Genomic DNA, 13,956 nt, shown 5'->3' with positions numbered 1-13,956 from the left:
TAGCTCTCCCTTTTACATGAAACTCTAAAGAACCAGGATAAAACAGTTGCTGGGGCTTCACACATCGAGGTAATTGGATGCAATCAGATAATTAGATGCGTGGCAACATCAGTGTCTGGGCTGACTTGGTTCTGGCTTCCAGCTGTCTCACATTGTCGAGGGAAAATGTTAACCCTTTCGTAGACAAGAAACAGGACAAACACTGATAATAATGGGAGTTACAATTTAATAAAAAACTTGCATGCAAGGAGACAGTTCAAATACAACCTGATGGCTGGTCAAAGAAGTTTCTGCCTGATCAAAGAAGTGTCTGCCTCATTGTCCTTTGGCAAGGTCATAAATAGACACATGAACAGTAGTGTTGGGAACGATAAACCAATGCGACCGGATATCCGTTGGTAAAATAGAGAAATTTGACTCTACCGGTAGAAGACGCCTTAATCGATACAAAATCAGCCAGATACATCGCTTGTGGGGCTGTGGACCGGATATCGCAAGACTAGGAATCGGTTGCCTGAGGCTTTACAATTTCTCATTGCTTAAAAGAGGCGCTGTGAGCCGTGGATGTAGCGTTATGTTTCCAACCCAAAACAGCAGTGGTGGGCTCGAGACTGCGACCAAATTGGTCGCATATGCGACCTTTTTTTCAGCTTGTGCGATTAAAGGTTTTCAACATGCTGCTGCTTGTCTTACCAACAAGCAGTGGCTGACTTAACAGGTCATATTTCTTTAATATAATTTTAAAAGACATAAGGGAAATGAAAAGAAAAGCATAACAGGCATGCATGTGTTTCTGTTTTCCAAAATGTTGTACTTAAATTAACATAACAGCATCATAACTAACTTAATATAATATGGTGTGGGGATCGACATTGTCTAAAATGTCCATGCCTCTGATACCAAAAGATTGATTCTCAAATGTAAATATCAATACTTTTGCTACGTCAGTAATTTGAGGTACTGTTTTTGTAGTGTCATATCAGAAGGGAAAAGCGGTGATATTGATTGACAGACGCACACCAGAAGCTCAAAGCAGTACAATCTCCGTGTAGCTGGCCGCCACGAAAAGATGTATATGTGGGAAACACTGACATAAAATCAGAGAGGGAGGAAAAAGGTCTACTTTCTTATCTTCTCACTAAAACATTATGGGGGTGCGCAAGTCTGTATTTTACGTGCCTAGCTTGAGTGCCTTCAAGGTTCGCGGATTGTCCGGTCATGAATTCTGACACACCCACCCCGCGTACCCGGCTCATTTGCATGCAACTGCTTGAGCGGCATGACTCATTGAAGTTTGCAGGATCGTAGAATTCCCGGAATGTGGAGTTTTCCTGAGACATGGGAATGCCATTGAAATCTATCAAATTATTTATTTGCAAAACAGACCAATTTACCTATTTAAAATCATAGTCCCAAATAGAACATGGATAAACATTACTACTGCAGTTATTGCACTTTATTTTAATGATAGTTTGTTTTCCTATACAATCCTCTGTCTGGGCTTTTTAGCTTTGCACATACAGTAGCTTCATATATCTATGCTATAAACAGGGTTTAGATAAATACAGGGTTATTGAAAAGTAACTCCCTATTTTAAAATACTTATAATTTATTCATATGTTGTAATATTTTCTCAATTTTTTTTGTGCATGAGTGGCTAGCCAGAAGTCCTGACTTAACACCCTGTGAGTTTTTTTATGTGGGGTTGGTTAAAGGAGCAAGTCTATTCTACCAAACCAATGACTTTGGAAGAACTTGAAGGACGAATACGAGAGTTCCTTGTGAAATCAGTTAATGCGGTTCCTAGGCAGCTTGAGAAACTGGTGGCGAATGCTGGCGCCCATATCAAATTTGAAATAAAACTCCATGCAGTACAATTTCTTCTCATGTTCATTTCTTGTAAGAATTATAGTTCAGAAATAAATTACTAGTACTTAAAAATAGGGAGTTACTTTTCAATCACCCTGTAGATTTGTTAAGCTTTTCTAGCTTCATAAAGATTATAAAACCTTTGTTTGTAATAATGAGTGAAATGAAAACGATAGACAAATTCAGGAGACAATATTTGCAGTTCACGGTAGAGCCCCTCGCCCCCAAACACACAAACACGCACACACCCTCATGATTTTGAGATGGTCATACGTGATGTCACTCGGGGAAATACCTTTTGGTTTTACTCCTGTGACAAGTGTAGCAGTATTGATTGTGTTGTGTGTAAAAAGAGAAGCTGGAGGTGACTTGTGGCGGGACGTATTTACCGGCTTACCGGACTTTACAATGTAGGTGCGGGCTAGCTAGCTTGCTCAGTAGTCTGGTGCGTTGACAGCTCACGCTTGTCATTTAAAATGAATAAGTAGCGGGCCAGCGCCAGTATAGGTATGTGGTGCCCACTGGCCAGATAAAACCGCGTACCAGCCTGAAAGAAAGGTTGCAGTCTTGAGCCCTGTGTCCGTCAGCATGTCGAGTCAGCCGCCGGGTCGCCAGCAGCCGTCAGAGGCTTGGAGCACTGGAGCGAATCAAAACGTGCAATATGATGTTTCACCTTCCCGGGGCGCTAGACTTACTACAGTGTCTAGGGCACGCATGAGTAAACACCGTTAAGTCTTGGGCAATATACGCGTAAGGACAGATATGAGAGAGAACGCTCACACTTTATAGAGTTACTGCTCCCAATTATTCTACCAATTATCCCATTGAGGGATAATCGTTATAATAATTGGTTCTAAAGACTCCAAACGCTCTCCTCCAACAGGAAAAGGGTGACTTCCCTGGCACCTACGTGGAGTTTGTGGGTCGGAAGAGGATGTCACCACCCACGCCCAAGCCCCGACCTCCCAGGCCGCCGTCGGCCGCGTCAATGAGAACCGACTCTGAGTCTGAGGGTGCGTGTGTGCGTCGGAGTCCAAGTTGCTCACGTGTATCCATGCTGACGCTGAGCAGTGTTTGCTTGCAGGCGTCATGCTGCCAGACCTTCCAGAACATTTTGGACCGCCCGATACGGCCCCGCCCCTCCTTAGCAGATTGATGGAGGCCATTGAGACCAAAGGTATGCATGCCAGCATTCATCATGGTGGACTTTCTAGACCATGGGTGGGCAAAATATGGCCCATGGCTGACTGAGCATACATGATCCAGAGTCCTGTAATATTTATGGTGTTAACTTTTACCTAAAACTTGTTAGTTAAAATGTATTTCTTAATTTTCTTAAAATGCATTTATCTCATTAAATTAGCTAAAAGGTGTGTAGTAAATAATACAATAAGAATATTAGTGGAATAAATAATAATCTTATTAAATAAATAATCTTTTTAAAATACTATATTTCTCTCATGTCCTGATTCTGTAGCAACCCGCTCCGTCCAACTATTAATCTATCTTTTTATGGTTTAATAAATGTGATTAGGCGGCACGACTGGTTAGAGCGTCAGCCTCACAGTTCTGAGGAGCGGGGTTCAATCCCCGGTCCCGCCTGTGTGGAGTTTGCATGTTCTCCCCGTGCCAGTGTGGGTTTTCTCCGGGCACTCCGGTTTCCTCCCACATCCCAAAAAACATGCATTAATTGGAGACTCTAAATTGCCCGTAGGCATGACTGTGAGTGCGAATGGTTGTTTGTTTCTATGTGCCCTGCGATTGGCTGGCAACCAGTTCAGGGTCTACCCCGCCTCCTGCCCGATGACAGCTGGGATAGGCTCCAGCACGCCCGCGCGACCCTAGTGAGGAGAAGCGGCTCAGAAAATGGATTGATGGATGGAATAAATGTGATTAAGTACAACATACTGTTTGTGCAGCATCAAGTGCGTGTCCACATAGCCAATGGCTCAGTGTGTGTGTGTGTGTGTGTGTGGAGGGGCGGGGTGCTTCAAGGACAGAGAACCTCTCAGAATTAATCTTTATTTGCCAAGTATGTCCAAAAACACAAGGAATTTGTCTCCGGTAGTTGGAGCTGCTCTAGTACGACAACAGAGTCAATTTACAGAACACTTTGGAGACAGAAAGACATTGACAAAAAAAAAACAGTCACTGAGCAGTAAAGGGTTGCTAGTTATCTGGTAATGCCGGTAAAAAAAAACACATATATATTTATTTGACAATTGTGCAAAAAGATGCAGAGTCCTCTAGCACTTAGAGCAGTTCGAATGACTAATATTCCAATAGTCCGGTGCAATGGCCATTATGCAAAGGGCGCCGAGACTTCAAGGAGTGTATGCGGTTTAAAGTGACGAGTAGTACGATAATCTGGGACAATGTCGGTTGTGCAAATGTTACAGATGCTCCTCAATCAGTGTGCAAAGGGAGCAGATGCTACTCTGGCATGAGTGGCCAGTATATGCAAATAGTGCAGCATTGGGAGACCACTACAGTGCGTGCACGAGTAATACATAACTGGCCCCACAGAAATGTGACAACGAACTCAAGTCAAAAAATTGCCAGCACGTTTTAATGGAATTGTAGGTCAGGTGTTTAAGAAGTTGATCGCAAGAGGGAAGAAGCTGTTGGAATGTCTGCTAGTTCTAGTTTGCATTGATCGGTAGCGCCTACCTACCTAGTCTCTACGTCATTACAGCATTACGACACTCAAAGTTATAATCAAGTGGAAAAAAGTTACAAACCACATCACTGGGTCACTAGCAAGTTAACTTATGTTACGCTTACATGTATGAGCAATTGGTTTAAGTATTTTAATCAATTAGAAATACAAAATTGTTTTCTTACTAAAATTATTTTTGTACTAAAATTAAACATTTTACTTTTTTTTAATTTGTATTTATAAATGGTTAGTTATTGAATATATTATAAAGTTTGAAGAAAATGAGAATCAATCATTTTTATTCTTAAAAAATGAGAACTTTTCTCTTCTGTGCAGGTATAGACGGTCCTGGCGTGTACCGTGGCGTCAGTGGAGGAAGTTTGGACACGAGGCAGCTGGCCGACGCAGGTGAGGAAGTCGCATGAGCGCCGGCCAGGACTCCCTTTAATAACTTAGGCCATGTTTGTTTTCAGATCTGGAGCAGATGGAGGTGTCGTCCCTGTGCGACGGCGTGGTCCGCTTCCTGCAAGAGCTTCCCGGGCCTGTCCTGCCGTCCTCGCTGCAGGCTGACATGACCCACGCCGTGCAAGGTGTGTTATCACACTTTTGGGGGTTCTTGTGTTTTCACCGTAGATTTTTGAAAAGGTTCTTGATTTAGTTTTTAACTTTTTTTTTTTTTCTTTTTCCATAGTTCATGGTGTGGTTCTTGGATTTTTGTCTTGTATTTTAGTTTTTTACGTGGTTCTTTGATCCTGACTTGTCAGCCTGTACGCTCACCTGCTGCTGTTGTCCACCCTCAGAGGTCCGAGACCCCGAGGAGTGCGCCCGGGTGTTGCTGGGCGTGGCCAGCTCTGCGGCATGTGCCGCCCAGTACGGCCTGACCCTGCTCAGCGTGGTGCGTCATCTGGCCCGACTCTGCATGCATGCCGCCCGCAACCAGCTTAGCGTCCGAGGCCTTGCCGAGACCTTCAGCCCACTGCTTTTCAAACAGACCACCGCAGGGTTAGTCCACGCGGGCTTGCGCAAACACACACACACTAATTTCGACTCTCGCTCTGAAACAGCAGAGTGGGTTCAACTTTTATTTCTATAGCAGTCGTGTTTCTGTACATATATTTGAACAGTCTCTAAAATAGAGGACATTTTACAGTAGAGGGTAGCTAATTCTTCTAGTTATGTTTCAATAAAGTTATGAAATGTGACTTTTTAAATTATTATTATTATTATTATGCTTTCAGGTGTGAGTCAGGTCCAGACCCTCTGATCCAAGTCTTGGAGGTTCTGATCAGCAGCGAGCTCAACGTGAACCAGGCTGCTCCAGGTAATTTGCTAACACGCATAGCAGCTAGGTCCTGACACAAATGCAAGTGTTGCTCAAACACTCTGTGCTGTAGAAGCGACATCTTCTCAGTCACTCGATTGACAGGCGTCACTCGTAAAGGCTGTCAATCAAGTGATGTCACTTGTCAATAGGAAGCCCGAGTGGCGCCGTGCTAGGCAGAAACGGCGAGCTGAGTAAGTAATGGGCTGCTTCTGAATCGATGACATTATCGCTCCACCAGGATGCATCAGAGGTGGGGGATTAGGGAATCGGGGGATGTTGCCGTGGCGATATCATAGCTGCATGGGGATTGGTGGAGGGTGAGCGGTGATGTCATACATCTCCAAGCCGCTCTCTTTTTGGCTGCCTCTCAGACGTGCCGACAGGAAGTGGCAGACGGGTACTTGTGACAAAAGCGTGGGGACGCTCGCCGCCAAAAACAGCAGCAGCACACTCTCTTGCGCTGAAGGCAAACACACATGGCGCACCAGGAGGCTCGCAGGAGGCGGTACTTGATCCTCTGTTACATCAACATGAAGAGTCCAGGTAGGATGTCACCTACTGGACCGCAGAAGCAAAGTTAACTCCTTGAAGATCAGAGCAGGGCATTGTGGGTCTTTGTTCTTTTTATTTATTTATTTATTTTTTTAAAGCCTAGTTCTTGATATACAGGGTGGTTAGAAATGAGGTTTACAGTGGCCTCACCTATTTGCTGTTTTTGGGTTAAGACCAGAACCTTGTCTTACATGAAAGTATTAGTTTGGCTTGCTGCCCAAAACACCACAGATCCTTCGTGCCAGCTAACTATGTTCAAGTGATGGGAGGAGCTTGATTTAGCAAGGCCATAGCCCTGTCTTATTGAAAAGGAGTGCTTTGGCACCATCTTGAGGTATTTATAGGGAATTATAAAAAAAAAAAGAAAAAAATGTGTGGGGTGTCCATTACTTGTGGATTTTCACTATTCGTGGTGGTGCTTGGTCTCTGTTGCTTCTAGATCTGGTTATTGTTGTGGTTCTTGACTGTTTTTTGTCCATTTTTTTTGTCTTCATTCTTGACTTGGTTCTTCAATTGATTGTTTTACTTTGCTTTTGACTTGGTTCTTGATGTGGTTGGTTCTTGCCTGTTTTTTGTCCAGTATTTGTCTTGTTTTTTTACTTCGTTCTTGACTTGGTTCTTCACTGTTGACTTGGTTCTTGACTTACTTTTTTATTTAGTTTCTGACTTGGTTCTGAGTTTGATTCATGACTGTTTTTTGTCCATTCTGTCATGGTTCTTGACTTGGTTCTTCAATATTTTTTTTACTTAGTTATTGAATTGGTTCTGGATGTGGTTCTTGACTGTTTTTTTTGTCCGTTCTTATGTCGTGTTTTTTTAAGTTGCTCCTGATTTAGTTCCATACTGATTCTATACATGGATCTTAATGTGGTCCAAGACATTAAAGACTTTGTTTGCCCTTGTTCTTGATATTGTTCATGATTCTTCATTGTTCATGTGGTTCTTGAAATGGTTCATCACTGTTTCTTGACTTTTTTGTCCATTGTTCTTAATGGTTCTTAAGTTGGTTCTTCACTAGCTTTTGATGTGGTTTACTGTTTTTTTTTGTTCATTCTTGTCTTGATTGTTGACTCGATTCTTGATGTACTTCTTGACTTGTTTTTTTTACTGGTTCTTGATTTGATTCTTCATGTGGTTCTTCACTCTGCTCGTCTTTGGATTTTGACTGATTTTCGTAATTTTTCTTTATCTTGGCTCTTGACTTGGTTCTTTGATTTTAATGCGGTTATTGACCCTTTTTTTAGTTTATTCTTTTGCCTTATTTTTTGACTTGATTGTTGACTGATATTCTTGACATACAGTTCCCTCCAAAAGTATTGGAACGGCAAGCTCACCAAATATTAAATGTTATTCACTTTTAAATTAATTTAATAGTCTGTTCCCGTACTTTTGGTCACTTGAGAAGTGTGTGGCTTCAAACAAAAGTTGCTCTGTCCTGACTTGTTTAACACATCTCGATGTAAATACCATGAAGTAAAAGCTGGAATTCTGAACTTTTCTCATATTCATCTTTTGATTTAAAACCCAAATGTCTTCAGTATACAACAAAAACAAAGGAATTGACGTTGCCGTTCCAATACTTTTGGAGGGGACTGAGGTCCTTGACTTGGCATCGTGAGAGGTTGACTTCCTCTTTCAGTGAATGGCATCACCACTTTGTATGTAAACAACAGAAAATTATTAAATGGCATCTCCATTTCTGTTTCAGCTTTACCTCCCAAACCTGCCAAGCCTTCCACGCCAGCCTCCGCCACTGCTTGCACGTTCAACAACAGTATGGCGCTGCACGACGCCGAGTGGTACTGGGGCGACATCTCCAGGTAATGCACTTCACCATCTCCACACACACACACACACACACACACACACACACACGGTTAAAGACGCTTCCCGCCAATCCACCGCATCTTGTTTCAGAGAGGAAGTGAACGAGAAGCTGCGGGACACGGCCGACGGCACCTTCCTGGTCCGGGATGCCTCCACCAAGATGCACGGAGATTACACTCTAACGCTCAGGTGAACGCCATCGTCTTGGTCATCATTATTGCCACTGAGAAGACCAGAAGTAGTCTGATCTGATTTATGTGTGTTTGTGAGTGCAGGAAGGGGGGCAACAACAAGCTGATTAAGATCTTCCACCGCGAGGGCAAGTATGGTTTCTCGGACCCGCTGACATTCAGCTCGGTGGTGGAGCTCATCAATCACTACCGGCACGAATCCCTGGCGCAATACAACCCCAAGCTGGACGTCAAGCTGCTCTACCCGGTCTCCAAGCATCAGCAGGTATGAACGTCATATATGTGCAACTAATAAGTAAGTTAAAAGTCTTAACGTTCAAGTTTTAAGCAAGTCCCAAGTTACAGTTGTAAAAGTCAAGCTAGTCAAGTTAAAGCCCCACTAAATTTCAAGCAAGTTGAGTAAAGTAATTCCCTGAGTTAATCAAGTCATAAGTAAAGTAGGTCTGCAACAGTTAATCGAATAACTCCTATAATTCGATTTACAAAAAAGGTTGAATCAAAATCTCTGCCTCAAGGCATTGCAGAGATAATTTTTCCATACGGACTTATGTTATTGCTAGACTTTACACCGATCTGATCGGCTTTATCGGTATCGGCCGATAATTAGCATTCTGTGCTAGTTGGCTGATCAACTTTACATAATTCGCTGATCATTGATCGGCTCCGCAAAAGACATTTACTCCACGTCGCCGTCGTCCACTGATCCACAAGCTCGTTAATTTTTAGCCTTGTCACGTGTCTTGTGACATAGTACTGTAACTATCTGATGACCAATAAAGTTTTATTTTCAGTCTTGTCGGTGAAAAAACATTTGGCGGTGTGGGACTTTTGTGCGGTGCCTCAGACAGACAACATAATGCCTGGATCAGACGACAAGACAAATTTGGTCTTTCACGATTGCAGACTACTGCAATTAAATTTGTATTCCGATACCACCGCATCCCGTCTTTTGTCAACACTGGGCTTTACCTTGTCAAATCAAACGCCACCGGATACACTCGTTACCATGGCGACGACAACAACAATAGACCGTGCAAATTTATTGTCTGTGGGGGGGGGAATTATAAAATGTGGAAAAACATGTGGTGATCATCACCGATGCTCTGCAAAGGACGTTGATTCACAGATTGCTTGAGGTATGTTCACATACTTTCAATACGATACGGCTCACAAGCAGGCAACAAAACGTTCTGTAGCCTAGCAAGCTAATGCTAGCACTAACAGTCGTAACTAAACATGCCGACGTTCTTTTGAATCATGCTCTGAAGTTTCGATGTGTGTGAAGTAATTTAATTAGAATACACTAATTTAATTACAATAAGTTGGCACCCATTATTTCTGTCATATTGTAATCTTGGTTTGACCTGACTAAAAACTTAAATTTATGTCAGTGGCCAAGACTTGAATGCCCCCTAGAGGTAATTGTTTTACCGTTTGTCTAAAATGCTAGAGAATACTTTTGAAGATACTCAGTACACAAGTAAATACAGTAAATGAACAAGCATTTAAAACAGACAGATTGCTCCATCTTGTGATCGGTTATCGTATTTTTAAACTCGGTGATTAGCCCCAAAAATCCTGATCTTGTAAAGCCTAGTTATTGCAGTTGCACGCACCACTTTGTGTAGACACAAGTTGCTGCAATGGCAGCGAGCCAGGCGGAAAGAGTTTGTAAAATACAGACTGTCCAAAGTTTGGGATCATTTCACGCTTTACAAAGAAGATAAAGTGCTATGTGTACCATTAGACCACGTCTACAATTCCAACACAAGAATTTAATATACTTATGTTAGAGAATTTCATATAGCGTACCATTGCTAGATAAAACATTTTGTAATGCCCCCGCAAGTGGTTAAGGATAGCTACAGCTGCCGGTGCACTTTCAATCACTTGATTAAACAAACGGTTAAAAAACAAATGTGTAATAAGCGCGTTCATACACGAGTTGCCGAGTCACTTGTCACGCAGACTGGCTAAGGGGTTAGCCATTAACAGCCAGCGGCTATACTCTCATCCGCTGATGCCCATGTCACACACCAGACCAGGCTAAGCCTATTATAGCATGACACACTCAAAGTCACAGATACTACAATAGACTGTGAGGATGGCGACCCCAAGTGGACAAAAATAATGACTTCATATCACATACACATTTTTTAATAATGCAATATCAAATTTTATCCAATTACTTGATGAAGTGATGGGACCAGATATCGCATAGCTAAACTGTGAAGTTAATGTATCTTATCTGTCTTTGTGGGTTTTATGGTGACGGATGAAGTCAGATGTAGTTGTTGTCTCTTCTCTTTGATTTGTGAATCTTGCAAGTTGTCATAAGTCTGACTTGAGTCAAGACGTGACTGAAGTCCTCCGTCTCTGCTCGCCACAAGCGAGACCAGACCTCACACCCTTCTGACACACCGTGTCCTTTTTCAGGACCAGGTAGTGAAGGAAGACAGCATTGAGGCAGTGGGCAAGAAGCTCCACGAGTACCACCTTCAGTACCAGGAGAAGAACCGCGAGTACGACAGGCTCTATGAGGAGTACACCAGAACATCTCAGGTACACACAGACACACACACACACACACATACATACACACGGAACTTGCTGTTTCTTGGAGTTTTGGGTTGTGACACCGCGATGTCGTCCACAGGAGATCCAAATGAAGCGCACGGCCATCGAGGCCTTTAACGAGACCATCAAGATCTTCGAGGAGCAGTGTCAGACGCAAGATCGCTTCAGCAAGGAGTACATCGAAAAGTTCCGCCGCGAGGGCAATGACAAGGAAATCCAAAGGTAGGCTGTTGCCGATGCAGACCCAGCGCAGGTCGGAGGGATGTTGTCATGGAAACCTGGCCCGGAGTACTAGCAAGTCTTGCTCATTTATTAAAGTGTAAAACTGTCCTGTGGTGTCTGCATATTCTTCATCACCTCTTCTTGGTGCTGTGCTGGTAGGATCATGGAGAACTATGAAAAGCTACGCTCACGCATCAGCGAGATCGTGGACAGCAAGCGCCACCTGGAGGTGGATCTGAAAAAGCAGGCCGCTGACTACCGGGAGATCGACAAGAAGATGAACAGCATCAAGCCAGACCTTATCCAGCTGCGCAAGACCAGAGACCTGTACCTCATGTACGCCACCGCTGGCAAAACCAAAAACAACACTGCTACGTGATGCTAAGCTACCCTGTGTGTGTGTGTGTGTGTGTGTGTGTGTGTGTGTGTGTATATATGCAGGTGGTTGACCCAGAAAGGGGTCCGGCAGAGGAAACTGAACGAATGGCTTGGCCTAAAGAACGAGACCACCGAGGAGTAAGTTCACTCACGCACAGCGGGAACACACATGACTGTTGATGACACAACAGGAATCCCGTGACACACACACACACACCAGGAAGTCACTGCATGTACACCAGGAAGTCATGACACACAACAGGAAATCACAAGCCACACGCACACACACAGCAGGAAGTCACATGAACACACAACAAGTCACATGACTCTTGGCGGAAGTTACATGACTTGTCCTGTTGCATTCAAGATATTCAGAACATGTTTGATGGGGCGTGCTTGAGCGCGCCACTGGGACTTGATTTGTTTGCTAATTGTAGCTGTGTGGTGGTGGTCCCTAGCGAGTACAGCATGGTGGAGGACGAGGAGGACCTCCCTCACCATGACGAGCGTCTGTGGCGTTTGGGCAACATCAACCGCAGTCAAGCCGAGTCGCTGCTAAGAGGAAAGAAGGACGGAACGTTCCTGGTCCGAGACAGCAGCAAGCCGGGATGCTACGCCTGCTCCGTCATGTATGCATTACTGTCTTCATTCCTATTTGAGCAGGAAGGTGTCACCTTTTGAGTCCCCAACACCATCTCCCAAAACTCACTCAGTAGCACCCAATGCAAAGAAAAAAAAGTAATAAAATGGACGCGTGTCTGTGGGTGTGTGAATATGTATTTGTCCATGTGTGTTTTTGTGCTTTTGTGTGTGTGTATGTGTGTGTGTGTGTTTTTATCAGTTTCGACGGATATATCTTTAGGTTTTCATTCACGATTGTCGAGTAACAAAAATAAACATGGCTTGGTTGTCTTTTATGTGCGAGTGTGTGTACATGCATGTTTTTAATTGAAGACAACGTGTGTGTTTGTGCGTACATGTGTGCACATCCAGGGTGGAGGGCGAGGTTAAGCACTGCGTCATCAACAAGACGAGTACGGGCTTTGGCTTCGCTGAGCCGTACAACCTGTACGCGTCGCTGAAGGAGCTGGTGCTGCACTACCAGCACACGTCGCTGGTGCAGCACAACGACTCGCTCAACGTCACGCTTGCCTTTCCCGTCTACAGCCAGCAGAGGCGCTGACGTACCCGACCGACACCGCCGCCGAGCTCGGACGACTCTCCCTACTTCATTCCAGCATGGCTAACCCGCCCCCTCACGTCAAATTGCAACGACTGTATTTGGAGTTATCACTCACTCCCGACTCGCCTGACATTTTCGTAAGCTATGTAGGCCATAATATAAAAATCTCTACACAGTGATTAAGGAGTAGGGAATGATGAACGGCTGCGTTTGGAATCATTCATTATTCCCGGCTCCGACTGAGTTTTAGTGGAGTTTTGAGGAACTCTCTAGTTCCACGATATAAGAATTCCTATATAGTGATTGCGGAATGAGTGAATGATTCACAACACAGCCTCCTCACTTCTCATGGTGGGTTTTCAGCTCTTTGTGACAAAAGCTGTGAAATAACTGGGCACCCTGCCTCCTTCCACCCATGGCTGAATTTTGAAATAAAAGGTACTGAAGTGGCAAAATTGCACTGTGACAAGTGGCCCACAGCATTCCAAAGACTTTTCTCCAGGACTCAGGTGCTTCTGTCGGTTCTTTTTCCATTCCGGCCGGGGGGAAAAAAACACCTGAACATTTCCCTGTAACCTCAGTATTTTCCTTCACGCTCTTATTTTGAAATGATGCAAAACACTTTATAGTTGACAATTGTTTCCGCGTTTGGGATCAATAAACACATTTTGTTCCTTATTTTGTCAGTTGCTCTTTTTTAATCTTCACTTTTTTGTCATCCATTTGCTTTTTCCTCATTTTTGTTTTGTCTTCACTTCCTATTTTTGTTATCATTTCCTTGTCATCCACTTTTTTTTGTTTTAGTCATCAGTCCATGTTTGTGCTTTTCCATGTCCTTATGTTGTTTTATTTTGTCATCCACTTCCTGTTTGATCCATTTTCTTATTTTTGTCAACCGCTTTGTTTGAGGTTATCCATTTTATTTTCCCCAGTTTTGTCTTCCGCTTTGTTTATCATCCTTTTCGTCATCACTTCCTGTTTTCACCTATTCGTCCAACCATCCATTTTGTACACAGCATATCCTCACTAGGGTCACGGGTATGCTGGAGACATCCCAGCTATCTTGGGGTGAGATGCGGGGTACACCCTGAAGTGGTCGCCAGCCAGTTGCAGGGCACATAGAAACAATCATTCACACCTACGGGCAATTTAGAGTCTTCAAGCAACCTGCCAT

At 43.7% G+C, this 13,956-nt stretch overlaps 1 protein-coding gene across 1 annotated transcript in view; it reads left to right on the top strand.

The window, feature by feature from the left end:
- The window catches only part of LOC133400156 (phosphatidylinositol 3-kinase regulatory subunit alpha-like), a 17,108-nt gene extending 3,648 nt beyond the window's left edge, over positions 1-13,460 (top strand). The window contains exons 3-17 of the mRNA XM_061672478.1: positions 2,753-2,882; positions 2,954-3,046; positions 4,865-4,936; positions 5,002-5,118; positions 5,329-5,530; positions 5,767-5,849; positions 8,113-8,224; positions 8,322-8,420; positions 8,507-8,687; positions 10,859-10,984; positions 11,079-11,221; positions 11,381-11,557; positions 11,663-11,737; positions 12,058-12,228; positions 12,593-13,460. Coding sequence (XP_061528462.1) covers positions 2,753-2,882; positions 2,954-3,046; positions 4,865-4,936; positions 5,002-5,118; positions 5,329-5,530; positions 5,767-5,849; positions 8,113-8,224; positions 8,322-8,420; positions 8,507-8,687; positions 10,859-10,984; positions 11,079-11,221; positions 11,381-11,557; positions 11,663-11,737; positions 12,058-12,228; positions 12,593-12,782 — 1,971 coding nt within the window. The 3' untranslated portion in view covers positions 12,783-13,460. The remainder of the gene's footprint in view (positions 1-2,752; positions 2,883-2,953; positions 3,047-4,864; positions 4,937-5,001; positions 5,119-5,328; positions 5,531-5,766; positions 5,850-8,112; positions 8,225-8,321; positions 8,421-8,506; positions 8,688-10,858; positions 10,985-11,078; positions 11,222-11,380; positions 11,558-11,662; positions 11,738-12,057; positions 12,229-12,592) is intronic.
- The last annotated feature ends 496 nt before the right edge of the window (positions 13,461-13,956 follow it).

The sequence above is a fragment of the Phycodurus eques genome, chromosome 3 (assembly GCF_024500275.1).
Source record: "Phycodurus eques isolate BA_2022a chromosome 3, UOR_Pequ_1.1, whole genome shotgun sequence".
Taxonomy (NCBI): domain Eukaryota; kingdom Metazoa; phylum Chordata; class Actinopteri; order Syngnathiformes; family Syngnathidae; genus Phycodurus; species Phycodurus eques.
This window is presented reverse-complemented; position numbering and strand designations above follow the sequence as displayed.